This window comes from Hyperolius riggenbachi, chromosome 2, assembly GCF_040937935.1.
Source record: "Hyperolius riggenbachi isolate aHypRig1 chromosome 2, aHypRig1.pri, whole genome shotgun sequence".
In the NCBI taxonomy this organism is placed as follows: Eukaryota; Metazoa; Chordata; class Amphibia; order Anura; family Hyperoliidae; genus Hyperolius; species Hyperolius riggenbachi.
The window spans coordinates 163080492-163100453 of NC_090647.1; the positions used below are offsets into that span (position 1 = coordinate 163080492).

General features: G+C 46.5%; 1 protein-coding gene across 1 annotated transcript in view; it reads left to right on the top strand.

Moving 5' to 3' along the window:
• VWA8 (von Willebrand factor A domain containing 8) overlaps positions 1 to 19962 on the top strand; it is a 476746-nt gene that overhangs the window by 275412 nt on the left and 181372 nt on the right. The window contains exon 31 of the mRNA XM_068267802.1: positions 1003 to 1119. Within this exon, the coding sequence (XP_068123903.1) occupies positions 1003 to 1119 (117 nt within the window). The remainder of the gene's footprint in view (positions 1 to 1002; positions 1120 to 19962) is intronic.

Here is a 19962-nt window from a genome sequence, read left to right on the forward strand (position 1 = left end):
GGGAAACAAGGACATTACCTTGCTCATCAGTTTTCCTTCAGTTATAACTGACAGCAACTGATATATAACTGACAGCAACTGAGATTTTTCAGTTCTCACAAAATCTTGTCAGAAATGGAAGGAGTAAATAACGAGATTCTGAGAGGAACGGACGGTGAGGTATGTAATATTCATATGCAGGTACAACGTATGTTTATTTTTTTTAAAATGTATACATACCTGGGGCTTCCTCCAGCCCCATCCGCACGGATTACTCGCATGCCGCCATTAGCCTTCTCCGTCTTCTCCACCGGGTGCCGTTACCTCCGCCAGACGTGGCCAGTTGTATGCATGCACAGCGCCTCCCTCTGGCTCTCTGGCGCATGCCTTACGCAAGCGCCTGCGCAGCACAGTGGGAGCGCACTGCGCTTGTGTCGACTGGCTCTGACTGGCCAAAGTGACGGGACTCGGTACCGGCAATAGAGACGGCTGAGGATGGCGGCGTGGGAGCGATCCATGCGGATGGGGCTGGAAGAAGCCCCAGGTATGTGTACATTTATAATTGTCTGAGTCTCTTTAAGCAGTGTGAGGAAAGGTACTTCACACTCTGCAATGCAAAATCATGATCGCAGTTGTCTAGCGTTTGTGTTCGTGATTTTAAGTTAAACTATCCCTTGATTTTTCAGTCATTGCGTTAAGCTATTCTCATTCCAGTGAATGAGAGTCACGATGCAATCGCTGGGAAAATGCTGCACGCATCATGTTTGTGATGAGCCATAATCACAAATTTGCCGCAGGCGCTGCAGTGAGAGTAATCCTATAGGATTACTTGTGCAGCAGGGCTTTGCCGATCAGCGAATTGCGGGTGCAGAATGCCCAAGTGTGAAGGGGCTTTTAGGGTATCAAAATTGCTCTGTTATCATCTGAGGGGACTGAGTGGCCCATCCCATGAGAAGTAATTCCATGTCTAACACAGGAATCTACAAATGATATCTATCTTATAAAAGTCATGTGTAATTGCAGAGCAACGTCATCCTTCTGTTGGATACCAGCAGTGGCGCCCTCCGTCGAGTTATGCTCTCACAGGAAGATGCAGAGCCTACAAGAAAATCAACATGGTGGGGTAATAAAGAGGAACAGGTAAACAATTGCTTCCTTTCCCATAGCTACAGTTGCATCAGCTTTAAAAAAAAAAAAAGTGTATTTCCTTAGGCTATTTACATACATCAAATTATGTTTAACTATGAAGTACAATTTTGTATTCATTATCAAAAAGGTATATGCAAGTATCACCTACACATCAGCAAAAAGCACCACCATCACTACCAGACAATGGGTGGTAAATGCAATTCATTCTTTAGTGCCCTTTAAGTAGCTGGATAGTGTACTGGTTAACGGCACCACCTTTGACATAGGAGACCAAAACTCAAATACCGACTAGGGTCAACACCTATTCAGTAAGAAGTCCTTCGGCAAGACTTCCTAACACTGCAGGGTGGCCCCTTAAGTGTACCTTTAGTGGCTGCAGCACTTGAGCGCTTTGAGTCCAACAGGAGAAAAGCGCTATACAAATATTAGGATTGTTAGATATCCAGAATGGTGGGTTTATACCACACCTGTAACTTATTCATTTGACAATACAGAAACTCTAACATGCAGACATCTATCTGTTCTTAGGCTGTTTTGGCCTTCATGTATAGATTAGATGTGGTCTTTTGGGAAGGACCTGTGAGCCTGGTGCTACTACGGGGCCATCAGTCCCAGAGATTTTGTGGGTGTAGCCATAATTGATCTGACCCAGCTGAATAGTCTCACATCTTCATAGCAGCGAATGAGATGTACCAATAACAGGCAGATAACAGTGACATGCAGATATTACCAATAGCAGACATTTAAATAACATGCTATCACCAATAGCAAAACACAATTCCAATGATAAAACAAGTTTCCGTGATATGCAGATATATGCTTAATAAAATGTGAAGTATAGTTAAGTATTACTATGTTAAACCACAAGGTGATTTTGTGAGATAACTTATCCATCTAATAGGCATGCTATAATGCTGGGTACACACTATGAGATTGTCTGGCCGATTTACTGTCAGATCGATTATTTCCAACATGTCCGATTTGCTTTCCGATCGATTTCCTATTAAAGTGCACAGAAATCGATCGGAAAATGCTTGGAAATCGATCAAAAAGCAAATCGGTAAATCAGCCAGAAAATCTCATAGTGTGTACCCAGTATTAAACAGCAGGTCTGCATGGAAGAATTTTAATGTTTCTGCCTACAGTACTGAAGTTATACATTACGGCATTCTATTGCCATTTGATCACATCACATTTGTTTTTGCAAAGAATCTCTGTACTCCTTTTCCCATGAGAAATCCTTACCTTTTCTCTAATACAGGCTTTCTCAACCAGGGTTCCTTGAGGACTCTGCAGGGGTTCCTTGGCATTTTACCCCATTGTGACGGAAGTATAGTAGAGCACATTATAATAAGGGGTACTGTAAAAATAAGCACTAAATTGAAGTCAGAATAATAATGAGCACAGTATGATGAGTGTCGGTGTAATAGGAGGTAGTGAAATTAACAGCCTCACCTACTTTTAAAGACCATGCCTCCTGAAAAATAAATGCAGAGGTTCCTGAAAATCAAAAAATTGTTTGCAGGGGTTCCTTGAGATCCAAACGTTATTTGCAGGGTTCCTCCAGGGTAAAAAGGTTGAAAAAGGCTGCTCTAATAGATCATCAGGGATGTCTCTATGGCTGATATTGTGGTGAAACCCTTTCCACAGTGTGATGTCAGGACTTGTCCATTGTGGGAAACAACGGACAAGCAACCAGTATCTCCCTCTGTGCATATGTATATTTATTAAAAAAAACAAAAAACCTTTTAGCCTATTGCATTGTTAGGGGACGTGGTTATAGATAATGACAGTAACCTGAAGCAAAAAAGAAAACCCACAAAAAAAGTATGAGTTAATGATTTGTGTGTATTACGGATAATGAATAGAACATTGGGTAGCTCAGAAAAGAGTCTCAAATTTTTTTTTATTTTCAGTTATATAGCTTTTTTTTTATTACATTGCATCATACTGTCATACTTGCCATTTAGAAACCACACTATGACTTTTAAGCTATAAAACAAAGCATAAATAATGGCCCTTTGAACTTTCCTGCTGTAAAACTTTATCTTAAAGTGCACCTACAGTGAGAGGGATATGGATGTTTCCTTTTAAACAATACCAGTTGCCTGGCAGTCCTGTTGATCTCTCTGACTGCTGTAGTGGCTGAATCACACACCTGAAACAAGCATGCAGCTAATCCAGTCTGACTTCAGTCAGATCACCTGATCTGCACGCTTGTTCAGGGGCTGTAGCTAAAAGTATTAGAGACACAGGATTAGCAGGAGAGTCAGGCAACTGGTATTATTTAAAAAGGAAAAATCCATATCCTTCTCAGTTTAGGTTCCCTTTAAAGGGACCCTGAGCAGTAACATAAATTAAAAGGTTTCACTTAACTGAGGCTTCCTCCAGCCCACCGTAGGCTGGGAGGTCCCCCGGCATCCTCCTGGCTCCTCTCCCTGTTCCTCTGGCGGCTCCCGTTACCGGCGACACCCGGCCCAGGTGTCGGACCCACTCTTCCTGGATCCTGACGCTCGTCGTCATCACGGCAGCCGGAGTGACAGGTCTGCACATGTGCAGTTTTCTCAACAATCCACTCTATACAAACAACACATCCACACCCTCCATCCAGTGCAGTCAGGGCCGGCACTGCCATACAGGCAAAGAGGACAATTGCCCCAGGGCCCCTGTGCCGCCGGATCCTGCCAAGTGGTCTGCTCCCCTGGGCCCCTGCACATTAGCTGCATTAATCACTGACTCAGCTGTCTCGGTGGCCGGCGGCTGCACGGTCTATGTGGTCTTTAGTCATGCTGTCTGCCTCTTCTCCTGTGTGTTTACAAGTGATTATTGCAGCTAATGTCCTGAGGAGCAGTGGGGTAGTATTTATCTGTGGAAAAGGGGGGGGGCTATCATGGGGGGAACTATCTGCATTGGGAAGGTAGGGCTGCCCCACACTTATGTTTGCCCCCGGGGTCCCTGAGGCTACGTTTCAACTGTAGTATGAAATTCTCGCCTGCAAAAAAATCATATAAGATTTTTCTGCTTGGTGAAAATACACATGTAAAGTTTATGCGTTTTTATGTGATTTTTGGAACGCGAAAATTCGCATTAGTTAAATATAACAATCTGCCTAGTAACAGCTTCAGTCATGACTGCTGATAACTTCTTGTAACCATGAATCTAATACGAATTTTCACACAAATAATGTGAAAATTTGCATTGCTATGCATTGCCTATACAAAGCATTGTACGCAAATCGTACGCAATGTCTGAAAAAATGATTCAGGACCTCAGATTTTTTCACGCGTACGAAGATTTGCATTGTATGGAAACAGCCCCATTCACTAGCATTAGTTGCCAAATCAATGCAAATTTTCTGAGAGAAAAATCTGACACAAAACGCACAAGTGGAAACCTCGCCTAAAACCGTCCCTAGATGCAGTCAAAAAGGGGCAGCCCTGCTAGAGGTCAGTGGAGAGGTTCACCAAGCACAGACACATGGTGTGAACAGATATTGGATATTTGATGGCCACACCTGTGCACACTTGGAAAAGGCATCCAAAATGACTTCTGTTGGTCATTTCTAGTTACCTAAGTTGCAAATGTGTAGAGGCTTTTGCCACACTCTAACCCCACTGGCAGGTATCCCCAGAGGAGAGATACACGGCACACACTGTAACCCTAGAAGCACCCTAAGAGGACATTTACACAAAAAGTTAGTTAATGAAGACACAAAAAGTTAAGCTAATTAGTTCTAATTTTATTTTATATTGCCTGAATACAGGTACAGATTGTAGTTACAATTGTTGTGGGGTTATCTCACCCCAGGATCCAGAAGAAGGCGAAAAACCCCCCAGAGGCAAGTAAGGTCTGATTTGTGCCTCGGAGGGGAAAAAAATTCCTTCTTGACTCCTATGTGGCAGTCAGCTTTTACCCTGGATCCCAGGTATCTCCCCAGATCATGCTCCGCCTCCCACGCTGTCTCCGCTGGGCATCTTCTCTCTGCTCTTCTTATCTTGCTAGGAGAACCTCCTGTGAATCTTCTATCACCAGGAACAGCCGCAGATGGGGAGGGGGGGGGGGCACTGTAGCTACCTATATGGGAAGGGGTGTCCCTGGCTACATATACTAGTAGGGGGATCAGCCTTCCTATACAAGGAGGGAATCTGGTTACCTATGCTGGATGGATCTGGCTACTTATGAAAGGGGGGACTCTGGGAGAACGTAAGTCTTCCTATAGTGGCGGAATGCTACCATTACTGGTGGGAGTTTGGCTATAATGCCAAGGTTAGGAGGAGCATAATGCTACCTATACTGGAGGGAATGCGGCTACCTATACTTAGGGGGGCCTCTGGCTACCTATATGGGGGCTAGGAAACTGGCTACCTATACAAGGGAGACTCTAGGCAGTGAGAGTCCCCCTTGTATACGTAGCAAGAGATAACTCTTGCTACTTTTACTTAGGGGAGACTCTGGTTACCTGTACGTAGGAGTGGACTCTTACATATAGGAGGGAACTCTGATAGGGTTTTTTTTTGGCCAACTATACTGGGGGTGGGTGGGGGGGGGGGTGGGGGGCTATAAGGCTTCTAATACTGGTGGAAAATAAGCCTACCTATACTGGTGGTAGACTGACTACACTTATGTGTATGATCAGAGCATCTAGGTCTGATCTATACAAGAGGGGTCTGAGACCCACAATGTGTCTGCCACGGGGCTAAAAAGCCTCTCGTGGCCATGCAGTAAAAGAGTGTCAAGGCCGGTAATATGGAAATCCATGGAGGGAAACCCAGGTGCACTCGATATGAGGGGATGTTCCGCCATCTGCCCTAATCTAGGAAGTTCCCTTCTTCATGCACCGGTCATCACCTCAACAAGGAGATCCACTATTTGTCTGACCAGAGCGTATAGCTCTGATCTATACAAGAGGGGTCTGAGCCCCACAATGTGTCTGACCAGAGCGTATAACTCTGATCTATACAAGAGGGGTCTGAGCCCCACAAAGTGTCTGACCAGAGCGTATAGCCCTGATCTATACAAGAGGGGACTGAGCCCCACAATGTGTCTGACCAGAGCGTATAGCTCTGATCTATACAAGAGGGGACTGAGCCCCACAATGCGTCTGCCACGGGGCTAAAAAAGCCTCCCGTGGCCATGCAGTGAAAGAAAGTCAAGTCCGGTAATATGGAAATCCATGGAGGGAAACCCAGGTGCACTCGATATGAGCGGATGTTCCGCCATCTGCCCTAATCCAGGAAGCGCCCCTATGTCCTCATGCACCGGTCATCACCTCAACAAGGAGATCCACTTTGTGTCATATCCGATAAGTAAGTGAATATTTAGTGGTTGAAGTGGCCCTGATGGAAATAAAGCTGCAAGAGCTCTCAGGATGTTTCTGGCCCTCGCACTGGTCACAAATTACTCTGATGGTTACCGAGGACATGCTGTATTGCTGCTGCTGTAGCCCCAGTGGTGGAATAGGCTCTTCACTCAGGGAGTCCTGCACATCCACCCACTGACCACCCGCCGCTTTCACCCTCTGCTGTCTTTACTCCTTGTCACCTCTTTCTTCCCTCATCACTGCTGTTCACCTCTTTCTGCTGCCATTGCTGATTATCACCCCTTACCTGCCATCATTGCTCCTTGTCACCTCCTCCTGCTCATCACCTCCTACTGCTGGCACCGCTCACCACCTCCTCCTGCTGCCTACTGTTAAGCCTCATCTACACGGGTAGATGAGGCTGCGATCCGGCGGCTCGATTAGCTGCCGGCTCGCCTCTTCTGCGTGCCCGCCACGTCACTGCTCGCCGCGCGTGCGCCGCATTCGATTCCCCTCTCGTGCCTGCTTGTCCCCGCCGGCGCCGCTTATCTTCCGCTCGATTCCCTGCCATTGTCCCCTCGCTGGGAGCGAGCAGGAAATCGGCGGTGCGGAGATCCGGCCTGTCGGCTCTTATCAATCGAGCCGCATCAGCGGCTCGATTGATAAGGAGCATCGCGGCCGCATCTACTCGTGTAGATGCGGCTTTAGGGCCTATTTCCATTACACGCAGTGCGATGTGGCTACATAGACGCATCACACCACGGCTGTACTGTAACCAATGCACGACAATGGGACAGTTTCCATTGCGTGCTGGTTTCGTGGAGCGGTGTGGAGCGATCAGAGTATCTGCAGCATGCTGAAGATTCTCGCACAGTCGCGTCCGCCCGCCGACTCCTCCAATACACTTCCGCAGTGAGAGACGCGGAAGTGACACGAATTGGAGTGGAGGTGATGCGTAGACGCATTGGCTCCCATTCACAAGTGGAAATGGGCCCTTAGAATATACCTGCCTGCTACAAGAATCTACAATCATTACCTGCTAGCAAATAGAGTTTAACCATCTCTATCTGCCTGCTACTAAAATCAACCTATTTCTATCTGCAGACCACTAGAATCTAACTGTCACTTCCTCCTGGCAACTACACTCTATCTTTCACTACCTGCTGGTCACTACATTCTACCTATTTTTGACTGTGTATGTGTGTGGGCAGGGGCGTTTGTGTCACTAGGCAACTATAAATTGTTGCCTATGGCGCCGTGGGTGGAAGTGGGCGCCCTCTCGCCAAGTCACCCCTCTGCCTCTGTGCGTGTTTATTTATTTATTTATTTTTTTTCAGCCAGGTCGCGCCGGCTGTGACAGGCAGCTCAGCCTGTGCCCGGCGCCGCCTACTGGTCCGCCCCCTTCAGTGTTCTGCCCGGGCCAATTAGATGACAGGCCGCTAGGCTGTTTTTAAACCCGCCCAGCTGTTGTCATTGGCCCACCTAGCTAAAAAAAAAACAGCCGAAGCAGAAGCAGCCAACCGCGCACATCATCATGCCGACACAGCTGCAGTCTGCACGTACGCTTTCTCGCCTCTCTACCTCCGTCTGTAGCCTGCATAAGTATGCAGATAGGCAGGCTAACAGCAGTGGGTGGCCGCGGGCAGGCTGGAGGGGCTCGCCTATTACTGATTCTGGCCGACATTCTTTCTCCAAGCTCCGGTGGATCTTGTAGAGCTGTCCGGCTTCCTTACTTTGAAAACAGGCCTGTGTAACAGCGCAGCCAATCGCTGCGTTCCCAAGCAAATCAGGGGTGCCCAGCCATCCAATAGCATGGCTTGGGGAGTGGCTTATGCAGTGCTGTGTTGTGACACACGTGGAGGAAGCTGGCGGCAAATGAAAGATCATGGAGGGAGCCGGGGTCTGTGCACGGAACAGCCAGGCAGAGAGAAGCAAAAGCTACAAACACAGGTTAGCATAATGTGAAGTCTGCCTGGCTGGAATGTGAGGAATTTATTTTCATCTACTGAGCGGCTGCGCTGCCTGGCAGTGTGGATTCGCGCCCCCTCTCCCCCTACTCACTCCTCAAGATGACCCGGTGTGTGGATTGCAGATCTCAGCGTCTCCCAGACAGGACACTGGCCAGCTGCATACAGAGGGGACTCTTCTTGTCCTGTCACAGGGCTTTGTTATATAGCCTGATTTCAGTGTGTAGGTGATCATCTGGGATAATATAGGTGGTGGCTGTGTGTGTGTGTTGTTTTGTTTTTTAATTCAGCTTTTGCTGCTTATTTTGGTTCAATACCTATTATTTATGATAATTGAATTACCCCTGTCAACATGTTAATAACTATCCACAGAAGAGTTTACAATCTAATGCATGCCTTCATGCCACTTACTTTCCAGGAAGGATTTTACAGTCTAATCCCTGCCGTGATGTCACTAACTATCCACAGAGGATCTTGCCATCTAATCCCTGCCGTGATGTCACTAACTATCCACAGAGGATCTTGCCATCTAATCCCTGCTGTGATGACACTAACTATCCACAGAGGATCTTGCCATCTAATCCCTGCTGTGATGACACTAACTATCCACAAAGGATCTTGCCATCTAATCCCTGCTGTGATGACACTAACTATCCACAAACGATTTTACAATCTAATCGCTGCCGTCATGTCCCTAATGGTTGGTACACACTGAGATTTTCTGGCAGATTTACTGCCAGATCGATTATTTCCAGCATGTCCCATCTGATTTCCAATTGATTTTTCATTCAAATCTTTTGGAAAATTGGGCATGTTGGAAATAATTGATCAGGTAAAAAAATATGCCAGAACATCTCATGGTGTGTACCAGGCATACCTATCCACAGAGGAGTTTACAATCTGATCCCAGCCATTATGTCACTAACTACAAACAGAGAAGTTTACAATCTTATCCCTTCTGTGATGTCACTAACTATCCACAGAGGAGCTTATGATCTAATCCCTACCGTCATGTCACTAACTGTACTCAGAAGATCTTACAATCTCGTCTTTGCTGTCAATCATGTCGCTGGGGGAACCTGAGCACAATAATCTGAAACGATTTCTCCCTAACGCTAGGTACACACAATGCAATTTTCTGACAGATTTACTGTCAGACCGACTATTTCCAACATGTCCAATCTGATTTCTGATCACATTTCTGCTCGGTTTCCCATAGAAGTGAACGGAAAATCGATTGAAAATCAGAGTTAACATGTTGGAAATAGTCGATCTGACAGTAAATCTGTCATAAAATTGCATTGTGTGTACCTAGCAGGTACATTGGGTCGTCTCCTCATCCTCCGCCTATGCTGTAAGCAGAATTGCACTGGTCCTGCATTCCCCTGTCACACCCCACCCGGCTACTTTTTCATGCCACCTGGCTGGAAAAAAATCCTGGGGAGTACACTGCCCTTCCTCTCCTCTTTTCCGAGCGAGCAGCACGCACATTAGTTTATGTGCGAGTGCGGTGCTGCCGCCTACTGGTCCGCCCCCTCTCCCCACAGTGAGTGCCATCTGCAGATCTGCTGCTGCTCTCGATATTTTTTTTTATATGCATCCTGGCTGGCCCTGATTCCGCCCCCCCCATATCGCTGCAGGCAGTGCCTCCTGGGATGGATAATAAATAATACAGGCATATAGCATCATGCCTGCTGCTGTGTGGGTCTGGGCAGGACTCGGAAGGAGGGAGACACATGCTGCACAGTGTGCACACAGTCTGCAGAGCAGCAGAGGGGAGACCCTCATAGTGAGTGGCGTGCCCCCTCTTGATATAACCCATGCCGCAATAAGTGTATTTTCTGGTGAAACGCTGCTGTAGTATGATTTTCGGGGGTCTTGGGGTGGGGTTCACCACAGGGGTGGTGTTCACCACAGGGGCGGGGAGTATGGGGCTGCGGGGCAATCACGGGTGGGAGGGGGGCGCCACAGGATTTCTCGCCTGGAGTGACAAAATGGCTAGAGACGCCCCTGTGTGTGGGGATGACACAGGTTACCTCTCCTGGGGAGCCAAATGGGTCAGTCTACCACCATCCGTCCATCAGACCAGCTCGGGAGAAAGGGCCGCCAAATCGTCTCGGAGTCTCTGTCAGGAGGTGAGAAAACATGTTGATCAGTCATACTGTTCACACAAAATAATGGCCTCAAGATTAAATGAGATTACATTAAAATGGTTCTAATTTTGCTAAGGAAAATGTCTCCTCCCAGTGATTGCAAACTGAGAAAATGTGACCGGGCTCTACCTCACTGACAAAGAACTCCATCAGTGACATATGGGCCCCTATGCATTTCACTTTTTCTCTGGTGATGGAAAATTTGGGAGCCCTGCTAGTGTCGGCCACAGACGCTCATTGAAATACCGCATTGAGGAGAAATTGGGCACCCTTGGTGCCCGATAAATATTGGGCACGGGGGCCACCTGCAATGCGCACTGTTTATTGGGATTCCAGTATTGTAATGGGTGCCTATGGTGGTGCTCGAAAAACTTTTTTTTCTTTTTATTAAGCGATTGGTGGTGGTTAAAGTTAACCTTGGGGGGGTGGGTGGTTAAGGTTAGCTGTTGGGGGTGGTTAATGTTAGGCATTGGGGGTGAGTGGGTACGGTTCGTCACAGGGGTGGGTGATTAAAGTAAGGCATGGAGGGGTTAATTAAGGTTAGGCATCGGAAGAGTAGGAGGGTTCAGTGTGAAAATAGGGTTATGTTTAGCTATAGTAAAATATCGGTACATTTACCGATATTCTACTATTGGGTCTTCTGGGCGACCAAATTTCTCCAGCGTCCTTTCTGCATGAAGATAATTTTTCAACTTCTTTTTAAAACCACTTTTCAGCACTTTGCATTTGAAAAGGTGCCAAAACGTGGGTGAAAAAACACGGTAAAAATTATTTTGAGTATTTTCTTGTTTGCTGATGGTTTAAAGGGCATTTTATTGACAAGGTGTGAAAATATCACCTAGGATAAAACTAAGGAGAAAAAGTTAATTGCATAGGGGCCTTGGTGTCATCATAAAAGTTAAGGTAGCCATACATCTAGCAATGATGGGCAGATTCGAGCAAGAGACCAATCTTTCTCGAATCTTCTGAAATCGATCCAGAATCGGCTTTGTAACACCCCATCCGCCTCCTCGCTGGCCCAACGCTGTTACCCTAATGTGCAATGTGCCACCCAGTGAACTATACATTACCTGCCCGTGGCCGCCGCTTGTCTTCTGCTGGCTCCGGGCGCAGTCCTTCATGCCTATATGTGCCCCACGTGGTTGCCGATGTACATGTGGCCGTGTGTGTGACGTCATCCCGTTACCCTGGCAACCACGAGGGGCGCGTGTATGGATGGAGGACCCGGAGCCAGCAGAGGACTAGCGGCAGCCATGGACAGGTAAAGTATAGAGCACTGGGTGTCGGGGGACTCCTTGCACATTAGAGAGGGAGTGTTGGGAGTTTTGTTGTGTTCATCACGTCCCGATATCGCTTGCTGTTATCGCCGCACACCCGATCTAGCAAGCCATACATCTTACAGCATGTCTGACCAACTAATGCCACCAATTTCAGGCCAAAATTGGTCACATAGTCGATTGGGCATGCACTTGGCGGCTCCAATTTTAACCCAATTCTATTATAATAATCAAATTGGATGGTCGATTGGCCACCAAGTCGCCTGATGTATGGCCACCTTAAGTTTTACATAAAGCAAATCTAAAGCAAAAATAAACTTATGAGATGATGTATTGTATGTGTAGTACAGGTAATAAGTAGAACATTATAGCCTACGTCTAACCAACAACAAAGCCCTAGTCTCACCTCCCATCATCTTTAGTGTCTGGGGTTTCAGGTAAACAATAGCTGAAATGCCAACTCCAATGTCCATAAGTCCTTGTGTGGCATTTTAGCTGGAAGATAACTGAATGCTGGAATCAAATTAATTACAGCATTTGGCTACTCTTGTTCTGAAATCAACTCCCTTTACAAGCCTCATACCTGGAACAGCAGGTTCACTCAGCCGGAACATTGGGTGCACTCGCCGGCCTGTCTTCTCATCCCACGACTTCTGGATGGCCTGGGCAGTCTTCATGGCCCGCATGGCTCTCTCACGGTGCTGGAAAACGAATGACATATTACATTATTAATGAAGATAGAAAACAATCAATATTCTACCCAATTAGCAGTGTTCCCTTAAAGACAACTCGAGGTGGCATATTATAATCCTAATGGGACCCAGAGGCATGTCGTGTGCACAATGACATGCCTCTGGGTCACTGTACTGCCGCTGCCAGCCCCCCCCCCCCCCCCCCCCCCTGCGCAGCACTGCACCCCCTTTTCTGGTCGGATCTGATTTCTTATTGATTTTTTAATTAATTTACCATTCACTTCTAAGGAAGATAGATCAGAAATTCGATCAGAAACCGGTAAATCTGAAAATTGTATGGTGTGTGCCTAGCATACCTTTTTCAGACAGAGAAAGAAGAAAAGTATCACAATATATTTATTTGTGTGCTGTGCTCTGTACATACACACGTCTATCTCATCTTGTCACGTCATGTAGGATTCCATCTAAACATTGTTTTACAGATTACAGTCCAGAGTTTGGTGAAAAGAAGTCATTATTCCATGAAGTTTTAGCAAGGGAGAAAGCCTCCATCCTGAGGTCACAGGTGGTAGAAAGAAAAGCAACAAGGGTTAATTAGCTGCAATAGGGAAAAATAATAATACTCACCAGAGCTTTCTGCACATCAATGAGCTGTGAGTAGAGCAGGATGGCCTCAGGGCTGGGCGTGATGACGAGGGGCGGTCTGGAGAAGAGACCCCGCACTGCAGAAAAATAACATCACATTAAGCAAAAGAAAATATACACTTTTTTATTACTTATTAACCTCCCTGGCGGTCTATTAGGAACCGCCAGGGGCCAGCGCAACACTATTTTTTAAATATTTTTTTTTATATATCATGTAGTGAGCCTCAGGCGATCTTTGATCAGAAAATCCCGTTCAAAGAACGGGATTTCCTGAAGCGCTTCTCCCGTCGCCATGGTGACGGGGCGGGATGACGTCAGTCTAAGGGAGTCCCGATCCACCCCTGATTGGCCAGGCAGCGCACAGGGTCTGGGGGGGGGTGGCGCGACAAGGTGAACAGTGGCAATCGAGCGCGGAGCGGCGGCGATCGGAATGCACACGCAGCTAGCTCAGCTCAGGCTTACCGCCAGGGAGGTTGAGGTTGTTTAAACACACAAAATGATCACAAAACAGTGTTTAGTAAAGTCAGAGATTTTCTTAAAGTGAACCTGTGAGATTTCTAAATAAAAAAAATAGATATTTACTTCCGGAGAGCGATCCCCCAGAGGCTTCCCCATCTCCCTCCACCGGGCCATTACAGCGCTGTGTCCTCCTGCACTCCAGTAGAAGAATGAGCCCGGCCACAATGCGCCTGTGCAGCAGCACGGACCTGCTTGGGCTTCAGGGGAAAAGCCGACAGCTCGGAGTGACCCAAAACCACTTGGAAGGTATAAAGGAATAAAAGAGACCAAAAAGCTCTCTGTATAACTTCCACGTTGTTCTGGGCCGCCATGAGCTGTCTGGGTATTACTTAGTACTAGGCTGAAACAGGCTGTATGCATGTTGGATTGATCTGGCTCTGCACATTTTGTTAGCTATAGTAGGCTCACTATACACCAGTGGCTAGATCGCACCATATGGTTTGTGCAGTTACACTGCAGGGTGTTGCTGGGGAAAATGCTGCAGGCCCCAGCAGTGTAACAAAAGTAAAATGAGTAGTGTTACATTTTAATATAGATTTCACTTTGTTTTCTGAATACAAATGTTCTTGGATTTTATATTTTAAATCTCCCTCTCATTCTTTAGATATTTTTACACAGCTGCCTATCTACGGCCGGCAACTACCTATTCTTTTTTTTTGTTCAACAAAAAAGCTTTATTGAGGTCACCAATAAATACAGAAAGTACATTGCATCCCTCAGTTAGCATACAGCAGGAAAACAAAAAAGAACATTGTTTTGTACAGCAAAGATTCGGTATCACATGTTATTTAGGGCTGGTTCACACGGGCGTCTGCTGAGCTTTTGCTTGGCATTGCGTTCAAACGCCAGCGTTTAAACGCCAGCGTTTAAAAGCTAGCTTTTGAAGGCTTTTGACAAGCGTTCAAGGCTAGCAGTTCTGGTCTCTGCTATTGTTTCCTCGCGTTTACTGCCTCTGAAAGCAGCATGTTGCTTTTGAGACTAGACGCAACGCTGGGATCTACTGCCAGGCTTTCATGAAAGCCTGCAAAAGCCAGCTCTAAACGCTCCCATTCACTTGCATGGGATGGCAGTAGATCCCAAAAAACGCTGCGTCTGAAACGCTGCGTTAAACGCCACAAAAACGCCCGTCTGAACCAGCCCTTACAGAGCTTCTAGATAATCCTATTGTAGCCAGTATACGTTCTCGCACTATTTCTGGATCGACAAAGTCCGGCGCATTCAGCCATTTACACCATATTTTTTCAAATTTTTCATTTGCATTTCTGTGTGCATATATAATCTTTTCAAGTTTTAAAGAATCATTGATTTGTTTAATCCACTTTTTCAGGGACGGGGGGTTAGCTTGCTTCCAGAGTTGCAGTATCAATTTTCTAGCTATAAATAATGATCTCAACACAGCTATTCTCGTGTGTTCAGATATATTCCCGTCCTCATATGCTCCTAAAATACATACTAGTGCTGTGCGCGGGATTTTTATTTGAAATATTTGATCTATAGCATCCAATACACCTCCCCAGTACCTCCTAAGTTTGGGGCAGTTCCATAGCATGTGTAGGAGATCCCCGTGATCTCTAGCACATCTGGTGCAGGTCGGGGAAGGGAGCATACCAAAGCGATACAGACGACTAGGTGTATAATGTGTCCTATGGATAATTTGTAGCTGCGTTAATTTTTGAGTGGCATTGATTGAGAGCAATGGAACCGCCTGCAGCGCCTCTAACCATTCCTGATCTGATAACGTTGGAATATCTTTATCCCAGGCCCTTCTACATACTAGTGGGAATTTACCAAGAAAGTCATCTAGTAGCATGCCATAGCACAGGGATATTAAACCTTGTCTAGTACAGGCCTGTGCGACTATATTTAGCACAGGAGATGCCTGCGATCTAAATTGGAATGTTTCTGCCTGTTTCTTTGCAGCGTGGGCAAAGCGTAAATGCTGAAAGTGAAGTATTCCCTTAGGAGTATTTGGCATTAGCTGCGATAGAGCATTTAAAGATATTAATTTATCATTAGGAAAGATTAGGCTCAACTTGTCTACACCTGCCCCCTCCCACCTATAGCCAAAGTCTAAAGGTCCGTACACACGCCGGACTTTAGGCAACGACGGGTCCGTCGTTGCCTCCCGCTGGGTGGGCGTGCCAGCGACAGTCCGGCGTGTGTACGCTCTGTCGTCAGACTGATACGGCTGTTTCTGAGCGATCCGCCGGGCGGATCGCTCAGAAACAGCCGTATCAGTCTGACGACAGAGCGTACACACGCCGGACTGTCGCTGGCACGCCCACCCAGCGGGAGGCAACGACGGACCCGTCGTTGCCTAAAGTCCGGCGTGTGTACGGACCTTTAGTTGTTCAGTTCCGGAAGATTTGAATTCCGCCAGATTGGTGTAAATTTAGTATACCCTTCTAACTTCTGTAAGTACCGAATCTTATGCCATGTCTTATGCATAAGAGCCAAAGTAGGCATTTTTGGATCCGTGAGGTTGGCCCTACCACCCTCCAGCGCTTCGTAGATTGAGTTCGTACCCAACCAGTAATTAAGTAGATTCCTGCTGGATTCTTTTAAATCATTCTGTTCCCACCCACCCAAATGTTGTAGCTGAGAGGCTAAGAAGTATATCCATGGGTTGGGAACAGCCAACCCGCCCTCATCTTTAGGGTATTGTAACCTCTCCAGTTTAATCCGTGGTTGCTTTTTATTCCAGATTAAATCTCTAAACATCTTGTCAAATACAACTACCTATTCTGAGCGCTATATTACTTATCCTAAGGGCTACCTATGCTGAACTGTGTGCGTGCGTGCGTGCGCACGCGCGTTAGTGTTACTTATCCTAAGGGCTACCTATGCTGAGGTTATGGGGCTACATAGTGCAGTTACAAGTTGGACCAAACTTAGCTGGGCTGACTAGAGGGGGGGGGGGGGGGATGTAACGGCTGCAGTATCCACAAATACAGATGCCTCCTACTGCAGAATGGATTATGCTAAGTCGCATCAGAAAGGTAAATCTTCCGACGTGACTCACTAGCTATAAATGGTTAGTGGCAATGTAAAAAATCCTTTTGATCAGCTACAATAAGTGGCAATAACATCGCTCCACTTGCACATATTTATGTTAAAGGGACTAAAAACAAGGGAATTTGCAATAGTGCCCCTTTAATGATTATTATCATTCAATGCATGTAAAGAAGTGATTATTATGAGCACAGAACCAATAGAAAGCTAATACTGCAGTTGAGAGAGAGCCCCTCGGGGGCCCCTCTGGTCCAAGGGCCCCGATGCGGTCGCAACCTCTGCAACCCCCTATTGCTATGCCCCTGGTGACCATATCATTATCAGTAGAATGCAGGATAGAGCTTACATCTCACAGTTTTCTGAGTCCCCTGCACTGCCAGACAGATCCCAGTGACAGCCTGACCCCATAAGTGTGCTCCATCCTTATCTGCCTCCTGTGTTATCTGACTCCCATTCCACAAGTGAATGCTGCCCTGACTGAACTTCTGACTCCGGGGCCATCCAGCACCAGGGGAGAGATGAGTGTGATCCATCAGACTTTCCTTCTTTAGCTAAACTCTTCCTAGTAAACTGTCCAGGGTCACCTGATGTCTGCCTGTCACGCTGAGCCACAATCAGGAGGAAGGGGAGGGCCAGACTCGATCAGTGCTAGGGGAGAATGCAGTCAGCAGCGTCAGCCAACCACAGTGATCACGCTAACTCTCTACAAACAGAGAGCGCGTCTCTTCACCATGGCAACAGGCCAGGAGCCGCTCAGCACATTTACAGAAACGGATATATACCAGTGCACTAGCACAGCGGCAGCTGCGCTGCAGCAGACAGGTAAGAGTATTACTATTCTACCAAAAGATACCAGTGGATTAGGTGCTGATGGGGCCCCTTAGAACCAGAATTGGGCCCTAATCGTCTGCTTGAGGTGCCTGACGGATATTCCGGCCCTGTGTGTGTAGTGCTGATGCTTACCGTATCCAGCCAGAGTCCAGATTCTGCCACAAATGATGACAAACTGCCAGGCAATGAATGGGAGCACCAGGCAGAGCCAAACGTAGAAGACCAGTTGACAAAACATGTTATAAATGTAGGTATTGTCCAAATTCAGAAAGGAGTTCAGGGAGCACACCAGTTATGCTGCTGCACTAACTGCTGCTAAACCTGGAGTGACAGTTGAGGGGATTTCCCTTGGCTCAAGCCACTGCTGGAGGCTGGCTCATGCAGTATCGTGTGACCATAACTGCCACTGCTGGAGGCTGGCTTATGCAGCATCATGTGACCATAACTGCCACTGCTGGAGGCTGGCTCATGCAGCATCATGTGACCATAACTGTCACTGCTGGAGGCTGGCTTATGCAGCATCATGTGACCATAACTGCCACTGCTGGAGGCTGGCTCATGCAGTATCGTGTGATCATAACTGCCACTGCTGGAGGCTGGCTTATGCAGCCTAGTGTGACCATAACTGCCACTGCTGGAGGCTGGCTCATGCAGCATCATGTGACCATAACTGTCACTGCTGGAGGCTGGCTCATGCAGCATCATGTGACCATAACTGCCACTGCTGGAGGCTGGCTCATGCAGCATCATGTGACCATAACTGCCACTGCTGGAGGCTGGCTCATGCAGCATCATGTGACCATAACTGCCACTGCTGGAGGCTGGCTCATGCACCATCATGTGACCATAACTGCCACTGCTGGAGGCTGGCTTATGCAGCCTAGTGTGACCATAACTGCCACTGCTGGAGGCTGGCTCATGCAGCATCATGTGACCATAACTGCCACTGCTGGAGGCTGGCTTATGCAGCATCATGTGACCATAACTGCCACTGCTGGAGGCTGGCTTATGCAGCATCATGTGACCATAACTGTCACTGCTGGAGGCTGGCTCATGCAGCATCATGTGACCATAACTGTCACTGCTGGAGGCTGGCTTATGCAGCATCATGTGACCATAACTGCCACTGCTGGAGGCTGGCTTATGTAGCATAATGTGACCATACCTAATGACAACAGATAGCACAGCAATAATATACATGGTGCTTTTTCTCTACTATAGTATGCAGAAAATAAATGCAGTGAGTGCAGTTATATTTATATGCTATTACTATTTTATCTATACACCACAGCTGGTCCTGTTTTTCATTGATGATCCCTATTTTTGAAGCATATTCTTCGGCTCCTTAGATGTGCCTCTTTTAGGCTTTACATACAGGTCTGTGTAAATAAAGGTACTATTTAACCACTTGACCACTGAGGGGTTTTACCCCTTGAACACCAGAGCAGTTTTCACCTTTCAGCGCTCCTTCCATTCATTCGTCTATAACTTTATTATTACTTATCGCAATGAAATGAACTATATCTTGTTTTTTTCGCCACCAATTAGGCTTTCTTTAGGTGGGACATTATGCCAAGAATTATTTTATTCTAAATGTGTTTTAATGGGAAAATAGGAAAAAATGTGGGAAAAAATTATTATTTTTCAGTTTTCGGCCATTATAGTTTTTAAATAGTGCATGCTACTGTAATTAAAACCCATGAAATGTATTTGCCCATTTGTCCCGGTTATAAAACCATTTAAATTATGTCCCGATCACAATGTTTGGTGCCAATATTTTATTTGGAAATAAAGGTGCATTTTTTTCAGTTTTGCATCCATCCCTAATTACAAGCCTGTAGTTTATAAAGTAACAGTGTTATACTCTCTTGACATAAATATTTAAAGAGTTCAGTCCCTAAGGTAACTATTTGTTTGTTTGTTTTATTGTATTTTTTTTTTAATAAACAAAAAAAAAAGAAATTGGGGGAGTGTGGGAGGTAATGAGTTAATTTATTGTGTAAAACTACTGTATTTGTATATGTAAAAGGCTTTAGGGTGTAGTTTTACTATTTGGCCACAAGATAACCACAGTGAGTTTGTGTTCATGCGACCTGTAAGCATCCGGAAGGACGCTTACAGGAAGCACTACGAGGCTGGGAAAATCACAATGATCGCGCTGTTTCTCATAGAAGCAGCAGATCATTGCAGGGGCTTAGATCAACGAACGGGAATGGATTTTCCCGTTCATTGATCTCCGGGCGAGCGGGTGGCGGCGTACACGAGCGGCGGGAGCGCAGACAGCGGCGCTAGCGCGGGAGGTACGGATTTCTCCGTCCCTTGGTTTTTTAGGGGGGGGGGGAGGGACGGAGAAATTCGTACCGCGGGGTATAAAGTCGTTAAAGCCCAATTTTAGGATTTTTTTTATTTTTATTCACACGCAGTGCACATTTCCCTGTA